The 15,272-nt window shown below is 45.8% G+C and overlaps 1 protein-coding gene across 3 annotated transcripts in view; it reads right to left on the bottom strand.

The window, feature by feature from the left end:
- Positions 1–15,272, bottom strand: part of LOC101841209 (S-adenosyl-L-methionine-dependent tRNA 4-demethylwyosine synthase TYW1) — an 83,537-nt gene that overhangs the window by 5,445 nt on the left and 62,820 nt on the right. For all 3 annotated transcript variants that reach the window (XM_013120718.3, XM_013120720.3, XM_013120719.3), the window contains 2 exons: positions 11,892–12,002; positions 2,204–2,371 (listed from right to left, as the gene is read on the bottom strand). In XM_013120718.3, coding sequence (XP_012976172.1) covers positions 2,204–2,371; positions 11,892–12,002 — 279 coding nt within the window. The remainder of the gene's footprint in view (positions 1–2,203; positions 2,372–11,891; positions 12,003–15,272) is intronic.

Raw genomic sequence — 15,272 nt, 5'->3', positions numbered from 1 at the left:
GGGGCTTCCTCTGCTGTGCATTTTAAACACAATCCACCTGTCAATCACTACCCCTCTACCCTTACTCCCTCCTCCCTCTCTGTTTTTGAGCCAGGTTCTCTCCACATAGTCCTGGATGGCTGGAACTTGCTATGTAGACTAGGCTGGCTTCAAACTCACAGAGATCCTCCTGCCTCTGCCTCCCAAGAGTTAGGTCTCAGGTGTACAACATCATGCTCGGGCTTAAAGCATAGCCTCTCTGAATGTGCTTCCTGGAGGCTCTTGGAACTTCTTTCCCATGCGTCTTCAGGAACATAAATAAAATAACAAATACTAAGATACCCAGTGAAGGGTCCCATCGCCACAGCCTTTCTCCCCAGCTACTGAAAAGCTGGGGGAGCAGGTCGGTGATGCACGCTGAGAGCTGAACCACCCACCACAAGTAAACAGCTCATCTGACACTGTGCCAGGCCAGCTGCCCACAGCCTGGCTCTCCAACTTTTACCATCTCTGCACTGTCTGTCTTACAACTTAGTGCTTGTAAAACTCAGATCTGATTCTGTGAGGCATGTACTTGTTGGTCTGGGGGCGGGGCAGACAGCAATGCTGGGTGTCCTTCTCCATCACCCTCCACCTTACTCTCTGACAGTCTCTTACGGAACCTGGAGCACCTTGAAGGCGGGGGCCCCTCCATCCCTCTTCATATCATTTTTGCTGTTGTTTTTAAATGTGTACAGGTGTTCTGCCTGCATGAATGTCTATAACCTCAGAGGACAGCATAGAGAGTCCGATCCCTCTGGACCGGAATCAAAGGCAGTGGTAAACCACCGTGTGCGCCAGAGATTAAAGTGGGTACTCTGAAAGCAGTGCTAGCCACTGACTCACTCCATCCCTCTTTCATATTCTTCAGCCTGGCTGCCCCAGACACACAAGCATTGGACACACGGTGAGGAAGGGAGGACAGGGCCACCTGAGACTCTGTCCTCTGTCTTCAGGACTGAGCTCGGTTACTCCTTGGAACTAAGAGAAGACCGTTTTTGTTTTTTTGATCCTTTATTCTCCCAGGATGCACTGTTTGTAAATGGCCAAGTCTTAACAGACCAAGAGTCACAGGCTCACAATCTAACCACAATCAAAACACAGGAAACCCCCAATCTCAGGATTGAGACCGGAACGGGTGAGCTTTTTACTCAGAGTTCCGTGTCAATAAGCGGAGCAACTGTTCACAGCCACTGAGATCAGGGAGCAGGGAATCCTTCATGCTTAAATTAAGCCTGACTTACTTCCCAAAACATCTATGTGGGGAGCTGGAGAGATGCCTCAGAGGTTAGGAACACTAGCTGATATTGCGTGAGGCCTGGGTCCTGGTCCCAGCACACATATGTCAGCTCACAACCACCAGTAACTCCAGTTTCAGGAATGCAACTCCCTCTTTTGACCTCCAGAGGTACCAGGAGCACATGCAGCAAACACTCATACAAGTGAAAATGAATAAATCTAAACAAATAAACAAAAGCCTTGAAAGAATCTATGGGAGAGAGGTGTCCTAACTCAGTCTTTATGACTTTTCTGGTAAAAGGCCTGCTCTTATTACATGATGACTTAATTGTATAATTCAGTGGCTTTTAATGCAGTCACGAAGTTGAGTGACCACATCATTGCACAAGTCCAGAGAGCCTGCACCACCCCAAAAGCTGACCGCTGCTTACACTGGGGATTTAATAAAGACTTTCTTCTTGTACCTACCACAAACTGGAATCTTCCTTTTGGATAGGATTATTTTTTTACTTAAAAAGACATCAAAGACTGGAGAGATGACTCAGAAGTTAAGAGCATGTACTCTCCTACAGCAAACCCAAGATAGGTGACTCAAGAAACGATTCGGTTCCCAGCACTTATGAGGAAAGGGACTCACAACCACCTGGAACTCCACTCTAGGGGACATGGCACCCTCTTCAGGCCTCTGAGGGCACTGCACTCACGTGTGCATAACACACACACACATACACACACACACACACAATTAAAAGTAAACCTTTAAAACAAACACTTAGGAACTCAAACAGTGGGATGGCACAGTCTGTTTTGTTCAGGGTGTTCTTAATGCTCGCATTAGAAAGACAGCGGAACAAGTGAACATCCACTTGGTCAAGGGACAGTGAGACACAAAGGGAAAAGAAAGAGGGGAAGGGGTGCAGCCGCAGGCACGCTGAAATCCTCTTACCTTTTTGTGTCCGATCAGGAGACAGTTGGAGTGCTCGTGTTCACACGCAATTTCATAGTCGGGAAGCAGGTCCACTAGCTCCTGGACAAACCGGACCACTTCCTCGTGCCAAGGCACATTGGCCATGGTGAGGTTGCTGGCTGCACTCTCGCCACAGTAGGTCACACCCTGTGGGAAGGACAGCAGTTACAGACCTTTCTGCGGGTGACAGCTCGCGGTGGTCACATTTCCCTATCACCTTGGCTGATCAGGAGACACAGCACTGGACACCTCTATGACGGCAACTCCAGAATAGGTTAGCTGAGGTGGACCGCACTGAATGCGGGTGGTGCCATCAGTGGGCGGGGTCCCCAGACTGAATACAAAGGAGACAGTGAGCTGAGCGCCTGCATCCGTCTTTCTCTGCTCCCTGACTGTGGATGCCATGTGACCAGCTGCCTCATGCTCCTGCCACCATAACTTCCCCACCATAAGTCTTTCCTTCCTTATGTGGCGTTTGTAAGGTATTTTCTCACAGCTATGAAAAGAGTAACTAATGCAGATCCTACTGAAAATCTAAAAGGTGATAACTAATTTTTCAGACAGAGTCTTTCTATGCTGGCCTAGAATTTGTAGTAATCCTCCTGCCTCAGTACAGGCACTGGGACCACAGATGTGCGTCACTATGCCAAAGTTGTGATGTGCTTTGAGTATGATTTTTTAAAAGGACTTATTTATATCTCATGCATAGGAATATTTGCCTACATGTATCTGTGTACTTGACATGCATGCCTGGTGTTTGTGGGACCCAGAGAAGGACACTGGTCCCCTGGAGCTGAAGCTACAGGCAGTCATGAACCACCACCATGAGTGGGGGAACTAAATTTAGGTCCTTGGCAAGAAGAGCAAGAGCTCTTAGCTGTTGTGCCATCTCTCCAGCACCACTGAATATAAATTTATTAAAATAAAGTATTCTATATTATATAAACTGAGCAGATTGAATCTGGGAATATATATATATGTATGTATTTTATATTCATATAACAACAATTAATGAAAAAAGAGGTCAAGAAAGAGTATGTGTGAGGGCTTATGGGGAGGAAAAGGAAGGGAAAAATCATGTAATTATATTATAACCTCAAAAATAAAAGGATTAAAAATAAGTATCACACCAAAGGAGAAGCACTGTGGATTTACACACAAGTCTTACTTATTTTCCCAACATGGAAATTCCTATTAAGTACAACTGTAGTAAGACAAGTAGGCTTTTGATTCTCAGCCCCTCCCTGTGAACCCAGAACAGACCTCCCCCAAGTCTCCTCAGTCCTCTACTTAGTAAATTACAAAGTGGGAAATGATTCTTTCTCTAATAAGAAGGTGTATCTTGACACATTTCATTATCAGACCTTTCTGTTTTGTTTTTGAGATGCTCATGTAGCCCAGGCTGGCTTCAAATTCAGTCTGCAGCCCGATGAGCTAGCTTGCCCTCCTGATGCTCTGCCTCTGCCTCCTGAGGGCTGGGACTACAGCCATGGCTACCATGCCCAGCTCAGAACTGCACTTTCTCAACAGCTAGCTTCAATATTCAACAGCTAGCTTCAATATTCAACAGCTAGCTTCAATATTCTAGACACAAGCAGCAACTGAAAAGCACAACACTGCCCCGCTCCCACCCCTTAGCCCAGCAGTGACGGCCCATGCCTTTAAACTTTAATCCTAGCAGAGGCCAGCCTGGTCTACAAAGTGGGTTCCCGGACTGTTACACAAAGAAAGTTGTCTTGGGAAAAAATAAAAAAGGCCTCATACACACACACACACACACACACACACACTAGATTCAAACACAGACACATATAACACATACACAGAAACTAATATGCACCACACAGAGAGACACAACACACGCATCACACATACACAGGCACCACAGATATACAGAGACATTTACACGCGTGCACACACATACAAATACACCACATACATGTGAAAGAGGCAGAACGTATTAAAAAGGAAAGCTGATCCTACAGTCCAGCCCTAGGTAACCTGCCCCCTACAGATGGCAGAGCTAGGACTTGGCCTGAGACTCAAATGAGCTCTGCAAACCCTCGCTGCAGATGGCCACTCACTGCAGATGGCGGGTCATAGTTACTGCAGACACTGAACCCAAATGCCCTCCACTGAGTGTTAACTACCCACAGCCCAGCTTCCTTAGGCTAAATGGGGAAATGGCCTCTGTTTGCTCAGGGATTTGGAGAATTCATTAGGCTGAGCTTCGGTGGATTTTAAAAAGCAATGGTAACACAGTTCAAGACATCATTAGGAAAATCAAGTTGGAAAACTGTGCTACTAACCCGACTGCACACAAAACAGTGAGAGGGCTTACACACAGGTCATCAGATTCCAATGCTATAGGCGAGTTACACTGGAAAAGCCATCGCAAAGGAACTTTGTTAATATTTAAAAGCTCCCCGAAGCACAGAGCTCTCAGACAAGCTCTTACATTCATAACTATGGCTGAGGAAGACATTTAATATTTTATTCCTCAGCAATAACAGATCACCAGATGCTAAGGGGGACTCAGTGTGATGATGGACTGACTAGATGCTGCCCTTCATTAAAACCTTCTGTTTGTCTCATGTAGCCCAGGCGGGCCCCCATTTCACTGTGTAGCCAAGGATGACCCTAAACTCCAGCCCTTCCCCCACACGCTAGGCTTACAGGCAAGCAACACCAATCCTGGCTCATGCCATGCTGGGGATGGACAGGGCTTCATGCCTGCTAAGCGAGCAACAGCCACGGCCCTAAACTGGCTATTCTCCAATGAGCATGAACCAAGGGTTAAACCGGAGTTAAACATTTATTTCAACTTGGCTGGATTCATCACCACCTCTAAGACAGACCCTGAGTGTGTCTGTGAAGGTGTTACCAAAAATGCTTAACTGAGGAGGGTCCCATGGGCTGAGGGCCCAAACTAAATGAAAAGGAAAGAGGAAGGTACAAGTGCTCTGTCACCATGCCCAAAGGCCCACGTTGATCCCCAAGACTCACATGGTAGGAGAATGCCGACTCCCAAAACTGGTCCTTACTGCTGACCATGGCCCAAGAATGGAGTCATTCAAGGGGAATTGAGTGTTCATGAGAAGAAAACAAGAGTCTTGTGACCTCAGTTTCTCCAAAAACACAGAACTGTTCTTGGAAGGTGCTTTTGCTCCCCTACTGGGTAAAGCTGATAGCAGTAAGTTTACTCCAGATTATGCATGACAACTGACTGTGGCTGTCTGTTGCTGTGCCTCTATGGAAAACATGTTTTGCCATTTGCCGTGTAGGCTTGTCCTTGTGATTATATGCAGCCTGAACTCAATAAGAACTTCCCTCATGTGACTTTTCTTAACCCCCAGAGTATAAATTATCTGATGCTCTGGATAAAGTTGACTTTAGTTTGCCTCACTTTTAAGTTCTATTCTCCCATGTTCCACCACCTTTAGAGCAGTAAACACACTTTCAAATGAATCTGTCTCTCTCTCTCTCTCTCTCTCTCTCTGTTTCTCTCTCTCTCTCTCTCACACACACACACACACACACAATGCATTTTTTTAATTAAGGAAAAAAGGTTGAATGTGGTCGCCCACACCTTTAATCCCAGCACTCACTCCAAAGGCAGAGACAAGCTCTATGAGTTTAGAGCCTGTCTACACAGTGCATTCCAGACCAGTCAGAGCTACACAGTAAGATCATTTCTCCAAAAATGAATGAATGAATGAACGAATGAACGAACGAAAGAATAAAACTTAAAAAGGGACAAAGGAGAAAGTCATCAGAATGCTAGTGTGCTTACTAATCAATCCAACCACACACTCCCACTATCAAGTCTTCCCCTCAGACACACACACACACACACACACACACACACACACACACACACACACACCAAGAAAATCCCTGCCCTCTTGTAAATGACCTTTTATGGGGTATTTAGATGCAGCAACAGGAAAAACATCTGATACAGCATTACAGGCATGTATAACTGGCACTCTCCTGACCTTGGCCCTTACCCTGTATGTGGGCAGTAAGGGGAAGATGCTTATTCACTTTGCTCTACCAGGTTTGAGCCCTGTGAACCGTTGTGGTGCTAACAGAGGGTGGCTTTCAAAACATCACTGCACAACAGTAATTGCTAAGCCCTTCCTGGTCTCTGCAGAGAGTGCAAACACAGGGCTTCCTACAAACGGGCTCTGTGATTCAGGTTTTCAATGCAGCAGATGTTTGTACCGTGAAGCACATTTTTACCAACAAGCAGGCAGATAATGAGGGCTGAGAGTCTCGGGCTCACAAATGAAGGCCCCATTCAAGCCTAATGAGGCTAAAATACATGTTAATTTACAGGGAATATAAAGGAAAAAATATTTTACCAGAGTGGCAATGAAAGAAAAGAGGAAATCAATATAATGAAGAGATAGCATCTACTGATTTATTTCATATAGAGTGCTTAATGGAAGGCAGTCTAAACATTTACTGGATCCTGGCACAGATTATCCCATTGAATTCTCAAACAAACAAACCTCTTAAAGGATTACTTCTTTATGGCAGGTGGGGTGGGAGTGGTGCACACCTACTATCCCAGCGCTTGGGAAGCTGAGATGAGATTCCCGACCACCTTGGGCTCCAAAGCCAGATACCTGCCTCAGAGAATAGATGCTACTGTCATTCTAATTTTAGGACAGATAGTTTAGTTTGAAAGGCTATACTGGCACATGTTGAATATGTGTAGCAAGGTGGCTCAGCAAGTGATGGCACTTCCTGCCAAGCCCAGCCACCTGAGCTGGGTCCCTGGAGCTCACACAGTGGAAGACAGAAATGCGACTCCTGGATACAACCGCAGTTAGGATGGGAAACACACACACACACACACACACACACACACACACACACACACACACACACACACTAAAACAAACAAACAAACCTGTGATGCATACCCCACTCAGCCTCATAAATAATGAAAAGACAAAGAAGGTAGGAAAAGAAAGACAAAAATCTCTTAATCTGGTTCGGTCAGTAAAACAAGATATAGTACTAAAAAGTTTTGAATAGGAACCACGCTTGAAACAAATCTGGAAGCATACATGCTTCTACTCTTTGGTGTTTGTTTTTGTTTGTTCATTGTACATGCACAGGTGGAGATCAGAGTACAACTTGCCAGAGCTGCCTCTCTCCTTCCACCCAGGGTTCAAGCTCAGGTCACCAGGCTTGGTGGCAAGCATCGTTACCAGCTGAACCATCTCCCTGGCCCTTGTTTTGTTTTTGCTTTTTTGAGACGGGTAGTCTAGGCTTGTCTGGAATCATAGTAGTTGAAGGTGACCCTTACCTGCTGATCCTCTTGCCTGCATCTCCCAGGTGCTGGGGTTACAATGCGCACCTTCACACCTAGCTTGCTTCTACCATAGATTCCTTGAAATGAGTATTAAGAAGACAAGCAGTTTAAATGAAACACTGGTGACAGGCAGGGACAGCACTGGATGTGCCCGGCATGAGCCTTGGGCATGGCAATAGCCTGGGCCCAATCTGGCAGCACATGTGTAAGTCTGATATACTGTTATGCTTGAACCAAACCTCCCCCAGGCTCAAAGGGAGACTTTCTCCTTCTGTCACACAAGGGTAGACATGACTCAAGGCTTCTCCGTGCTAGTCTCTGCCCATGGGAAAGCATTCCTTTGAGACACTGCCCTGCAGTGAAAGACTCTGTCTTCTCTATTTCAGGCTGGGGTCTCTCCTGAAGCAATGGAATATGATACACACAACCTCTTGTCCTCAGACCCTGAGGGTTCCGTTTTCAGACCTGACACTACGGCATCATCTAACAGATAAACACACTTTGGGAGGACAGGAAACCATCATCCTGGTTCTCACAAAGAAGCACCACCCTTCTAATATCTCCTCAGCCTCCACTGTTTTCTTTCAAAGACTATTTTTCATTATGCAAATGTGTGGCTGTGTGTACCTATCTACAGATGCCAAAAGAGGTGTCAGATCCCCTGGAGCTGAATTAAAACTGAGCTGCCAGATGTTGGTGCTGGAAACTGGACCAGGGTCTTCTGTAAGAGTAGTATGCACTCTTAGCCATGGAGCCATCTCGCCAGCCTCTTCCACTGGTTTTGTTTTTTATACTAAGTATCACCTGTAGCCCAGGCTGACCTCAAACTCTGCTGGGGCCTCCCAAATACCAGGATTACAGGTGTGAAGCCACCACCACAGCAAAGATACCACCTTTTCAGACATTAACTATCCGAATCCTGATGAACAGAGAAGCTTATCTTCTCACTCACTTATTTTTAATTGGTTGCTGTCTTCGTGCTTGAAGTGCTGGGGCAGAACCCAGGGCCTCACAGATCCCAGGCAAACACTCTGCACTAGTCCAAGTCCTCAGTCCTGTTGTTTCAGGGTATGATGGTGCACACCTGGAACCCCAGCCCAGGGTAGGCTAAGGCAGAGGCTTAAACTAAGGATAAGGGCAAGGTAAACCTGGGCTACACAATGAATTCAAGGCCAGCCTGGGCAACTTAGCAAAAGCCTGCATCCAAGTAAACAGTGAAGGAAGGGCTGGGGAGAAGTTCAGTGGTGCTAACCCCTAACTGACCTCCTCCTTTTAGGGGGAGCATGCTCGCAGCCGCCTGTCCTTTGCAGAACCCCAGGGAGAACTCCAGGGGTCCACAAGACAGCCACACGGCCATGCCTACTGCCGCTCTATTCGCAACGGCCAGCATGCTGAATCAGCTCAGGTGTCCACCAACAGATGAACAGGTAAAGAAAACATGGTATAAGGGGCTGGTGGCATGACTCAGTGGGTAAAGGCGATTGCTACCAAGTCTGACAACCTGAATTTGGTCCTCAAGTTCACATGGTGGAAGGAGAAACCCGACTCCGAAAAGCTGTCGTCTGCCCTCCGAGTGACACTTAATTTCACTACTGCTAGGCCGTATATTTCTCTAAGAATTTTAAATGATAAAATCTCTCAAAGCAGCTCATCTTACTTTTGTTTTTGAACTTCAGTACTATATTTCTCCAACCATCTCTATCAGTTTTCCCCTTGAGTATTTTAATGAGGGCTGGTACAAGCAGTACTGGACATACTGTTGAGTACGCAGATAAAACAACCAAGTGGGAAGTTGCTTGAAAGAAGTTTGTAACACAGCTTTCTCTATTTCTGAGTCACATGAACAGGTGCCAAACACACAAAAACCCCAACAGGGAAATTCACTGTCTAACAAGTAGCCATCTTTCTTCAAAACACAGCAATTACTACTATCAGTAAACAACCACTAGTACCTTGGTGGTACATGGCTATAATCCCAGCACTTGGGAAGTGGAGGCAGGAGGATCAGGGGTTCAAGGTCACCTTTGACTGCATGATATGATATCTACAGAAGATCCTGTTTAAAAGAAGATTATAATAATATTTGCCATTTTTTTCAAATTGTAAAACATTCACCATAGGAAATATGACTTCAAAAGAAAGGGCAAGAGTGAGAGGAAGAAAGGGAAGGGGAGGGGGAGGAAGAAAGGGAGAGAAGAGGTGTCCATGATCCGGCCAAGCACAATAAAAACAAAGATTTTACTACCATATAATGTGTGGCAACATTTTTAATAGCTAAGCCATAAATTAAAAGCCACTAATCTCTGCAGTTGGCAAGCCTTCCCTGGACCAGGACATTATTTTCAGACAGTTTGCATTTGTGCGTCATTAGAACTCCTGCCAAGAGAAACCTTTGAACTCAAGAACAATTTCAAAACCAAAGAGTGTCTCTGGCCTGACCAGAGATAACATGATAATGGCGTGGAGAGCAGGAGCCCTGGGTGCCCAAATCCCCAGCCCTCCTACAGAGAGCTGAGCAGGAGCCCTGGGTGTCCACTCCTACAACCCCTCCTACAGAGAGCTGAGCAGGAGCCCTGGGTGTCCACTCCTACAACCCCTCCTACAGAGAGCTGAGCAGGAGCCCTGGGTGTCCACCCCTACAACCCCTCCTACAGAGAGCTGAGCAGGAGCCCTGGGTGTCCACTCCTACAACCCCTCCTACAGAGAGCTGAGCAGGAGCCCTGGGTATCCACCCCTACAACCCCTCCTACAGACAGTCTAGTTCTAAAGAAGCGGCGAAATGCTACAACTCCCCCTCTTGGGACTCAGGAAATATTCAGTTTCAAAACTGCACACTCGGGAGGCAAGAGCTGGCTTTCAGAGATGGGGATTTTTCTCCTGCTACTCAGTCATCTTGGGGATGCTCTTGGCACCCAGAAAGCCTTTCTATGCTCCACCTCAAAGGCATAGTTTCAAACTTTCACTTCCAGCCCAGCCTTAACCCCATGCAGTGACCTCTTTAAACTTATACTTGAATATTTTAAAGATACCCTAAATTTAATACTGCAACAGGGAACTCAGGAAATGTCTCCACCCAATCCCCCTAATTTTCTGTACCTTAGCAACACATTCCAACCTTCCACATCACCAGTTTCACCAGTTAACCAAAGACTTCAGTGCAATACACACACACACACACACACACACACACACACACACACACACACACACTTGTTTTAGAGACAGTGTCTTATGTAGCCTAGCTTACCTCAAACTCATGTATAATCAAGGATGAGTTTGAACTTGTGATCCTGGGTGCTGAGATTACATGCCTATGCCACTATTCACAACCACTGGTACTATTTTTTTTTTCAATCTTTTTGTTTGTATATTAGGGTGTCAGTCCTTGATTTCCATCTTACAAGGATCTCATTGTTGGCCTTTGTGTATACCAGGCTAGCTGGTCCATAAGGCTAGACTGGACTACAGAATAAGACACTATCTTAAAAAACAAGGAATAAGTAAGTAAGTGAATAAATGAATGAAATGGAGAACTTATCTTTTAACTTACATAGCATAGGGTAAAATAAGCAGGACTAACGGCAGGGGAAATGGGTAGCAGTTGAGTTGAAACCAGACCAGCCCCAGACTGGCCTTTTGTTGAAGGTGATAGGTAGGCAGGGCTCATTAGACTACCACTGACATCTGAAATAGGTTCGAAATATCCCATAATAAGAGTTTAGTTACTCACTCCAGTACTACTTTCTCAGCTCATCTCCCACCATAGGAGAAGCTCTCAAAGATTTGTTTAAACCCAATACCAAATATGTAAACTGTCAGTATAAACTGACAACATTGTATGCAACAGTGATGTACTGTAAAAATAAATTGGTATAATGACTGATTTTTATAACTGGCCAGTCCCATAATTAAACTTATTTTCAACCCTAAAGAAAGAGATTAAAAACTAGTGTGTGTGTGTCTGTGTGTGTGTGTCTTGTGTGTGTGTCTGTGTGTGTGTGTCTGTGTGTGTCTGTGTGTGTCTGTGTGTGTGTGTGTGTAGTGCCCCTCAGGGCACTAGATCCTCTTGAGCTGGAGTCACAGATGGTTGTGAGCTGTATGATAACTGGGAACCAAACTCAGGTCCTCTGGAAAATCAGCAAGTGCTCTTAAACACTGAGCCAACTCTCCAAGCCCCAAACTGGATGCTCTTGAAGACCAACAGCTTGGTCTCCTTCACTGCTGCTGTCCCTGATGCCCAGGACAGAGCCAGCTTCTTGGTGAGTCTATGAACCAAATAACCAGGAATTGAAAGCTTTCCCCCAACCCTTGGCCAGCCAGCCCTAAGTTGTAGCTCACCTTGACCTCGATGAAGTCGGGGTTCCCCAAGGACACCAGCTCAGCATAGGCCTGGAGTTCTTCCACGTTCCAACACTTCACAAGTGTCAGTCTGTAGACTGTTCGCTGTTGCTGAAACAGGGAAAACAACTTGGTTTAAAACTGAGCCAAAGTCACAGATTCACGCAAGAACCCTGGTCAACACCTTTGACCCACAGACAAAACAGGTCAGGTGGAGCCCCTGTGGACATCTACAAACTGAAGTTACTTTTTAAAAGAAGATGAGTTGCTCAGCTAGCTCAATTGATAGAGCACACGACTCTTAAAAAGATTTTATTTTTCACTGATTATGTGTATGAGTGTGCATGGGTTTGTGTACATGGGTGTAGTTCCTCCTGAAGTCAGTAGAGGACACTGGACCCTCCCCTGCAATATGGGTACCAAGAATAGAACCTGGGTCCTCTGGAAGAGCAGCAAGTGCCTTAACCACTGAGTCATCTCTCCAGTCCCTGAAATTACATTTTGCAGACAGAAAACATCAGTGATAGAAAGATTCTCATACATCTTATAAAGGCACAAATTACTAACACATGTCTTCTCCAGGCCCTCACCCCATCCCCAGTATCTACAATCATGTTAGTCACCAAACGGCTGCCTGCCGCACACACAAACTGAATCCGCGTCAGCAGGAACAGGGGCTGGTGGGATGGCACGGTGAGTAAAGGTGAGTTCGATCTCCAGGGCCCTCTTAGGATCCACCTGGAGGCTGGTGAGAACAGTCCTGCAAGTTGTCTCCCTTACTCACATGTGCGTGCATGCATACACACCACTCAATAAAACAAAACGACTACTGAAGAAACAGCAATGCAGTTCCCCAGCACTGCAGCCTCTGATCAGTCTCCCCACGCTAATGTAAGAAACTATAATTCACATCATTGTGGGCTAGAGAGATGGCTCAGTGGCTAAGAGCACCGACTACTCTCACAGAGGGCCTGAGTTCAGTTCCCAGCACCTACATGGCAGCTTACAACCACCTGTAACTCTACTTCCAGGGGACCGACTGAAGTCATCTTCTAGTCTCCATGGTCACTGGCATATGTGTGTGTTTGTGTGTGCTTCTGGGTCACAAAAAAAGGGCATTAAATAAAAGGGAGACTAGTTAGGAAAATGGAGAGGGTTATGAGGATAATGGTGAAGAGGATGAAAGAGGGCCATGGAGGGTGAAGATGATCTGAACGCACTATACACGTGTCGGAAAATAACTAAATGAAACCCATTATTAAGTAAATTGATAGGCACTAATAAAACCTTTAAAAGTAAGCAATGAATTGATTAAATCATTTTAGATGATGGGAAATTAACTCACATAACCGTTTGCGCTCAAACAACAATCATGTGGACCATGAATAAGATGAATTATTGTTCTTTACTTTCCAGCTTCCTTGTTATTTATAATCTTTGGCATTTCTTGTTCTAGGAAAGTGATGCTGATGGGTAATCAGCAACATCCACCGCAGACCCCAAACTGGTCCAGGCTTTTTCAAAAAGCATTAAGATCAGAGTGACTAAAGACCGTGAAAGACAGACAACCTGAGTCTCAGCTACCTTCCGGGACCCAAAACAATCGAGTAAGGCTCAAGGGCATACCAGAAACCCTCAGAAGACCATTACTGATAGCTTGAAGTCAGAGGCTGAGCCTTTGCCCTTGAGAGGAGGCCAGACTTGGGTGAAATGGGGACGATGTGTGGCAAGTTCCCAGGTGTCCTAGTGAGCAGGGCTCAAAATTACCCAGAGAAAAGACTCCACATTCTCTAACTCTATGTTTGGGGAGAAAAGCATAATTCATAAAAAGAAGAAACACTTGAGGACATTTTTTTTTTTATTTTTTGAGGCAGGTGTCCTGTAGCCCAGGCTAGTCTTGAGCCGACTCCGTAGCCAAGCAGGACCTTGAACTTCTGGCATGAGAACACAAGTTCAAATCCCCACACACGCCTGTGACCCTAGAGCTGGGGGTTTGTAGGGTGGGCAGACAGGGAGGGTCACTGGGTCACTGACTGCCAGCCTCACTCCAGGTTCAGTGTGAGAACCTGTCACAGGTAGTAGGGTAGAGGGTGACACAGGACACCTGGTACCCTCCTCTGGCCTCACACACAGCATGGGCGCTCGCACCTCTCCAACACACTCACAAGATTATACCACACAAACGTACGTCATACACTTACACACCAAAACTAAACTCAGGCAACCCTAACAGAGGAGTGGTTCTATGCCAGCAAAGACCATTTACAGAATAGAAGGCAGAGAATATTCAATTTAAACATCTCTATTAAAAACCCAGTGATTCATTTATGAAATTACGTGCAAGAAAGTTAAAAAGAAAGAACACATTTCTCAGAGACCTAAACAAAGCTCTGCCTCCACGGAAGTGAACTTTACAAACCCTCTGAACCAGTAGTCTGTTGAGGAAGCTAGCAAGAGAAATGAAGCAAGATCAGCAGGATCAGCAGGCACTTGCTGTGTGCCAGATGTTGTCACAAGTGTTTTGTATCTTTCCAAGATTCTAGTATCTATCTAAACTTCAGAAGGAAGCTTACCAGATTCAAGGGAGTATAATCTGCATTTGACAAATATGAACCCCAGGCACAAAGTGGGTAAGTAAACTGCCAAAAGCCGCACAGTAGTCAAGCAGGTGATCCAAGATGGGGTCCCAGCCATAGGAACGCTAGCAACTGGGCTTATGTGTGTGCTTGCTCTGTCTCTCTCTGCCTCTGCTTCTATCTGCTACACCTTGCAAAATTGAGATAAACCACACAAAGAAATAAGACTCAGGGTGTGACTCGGTGGGCAGAGGGCTTGTCCCCAACACCACATGAACCAGGAGTAGTAGCTCCTGTCTGTCATCCCAGCCCTGAGATGGAGGCAGGAGGATGAGGGGAGTTCAAGGTCATCCTGAGATACATAGCAAGTTCAAGGCAAGCCTGCACTACATGAGACCCTGACTCAGAAAAAGGCGTGAGGGCACGAGAGAATGGTTCAGTGGTCAAGAGTGCTTGCCATTCCTACACAGGACCTGACTCCTGTTCCCCACGTCCAAAATGGTCGGTTTACAGCTGCTTCTAACTGCAGTTCCAGGGAATCCGACACCCTCTTTTGGCCTCTGAACTCACATGCACATAGCCACACACACACACACACACACACACACACACACACACACACACACACACACGATAGACATCTTTTTTAAAGATGTGTAACTAAACTCATACTCTACATTGATCTTCCACTGTAATAAGTATAACAAAGCCTTCATCTACACCTGAGGGTCTCCAGTTTGTTCAGCTGTGTGCTGTTAACACTGTTGCTCAGTGACAAAGTCTGCTATCCAGTAGCAACAATGCT

Source organism: Mesocricetus auratus, unplaced genomic scaffold (genome assembly GCF_017639785.1).
Source record: "Mesocricetus auratus isolate SY011 unplaced genomic scaffold, BCM_Maur_2.0 Super-Scaffold_100025, whole genome shotgun sequence".
NCBI classification, from domain to species: Eukaryota; Metazoa; Chordata; class Mammalia; order Rodentia; family Cricetidae; genus Mesocricetus; species Mesocricetus auratus.
The sequence above is the reverse complement of the archived record's forward strand: the minus strand, read 5'-3'. Positions and strand labels throughout refer to the sequence as shown.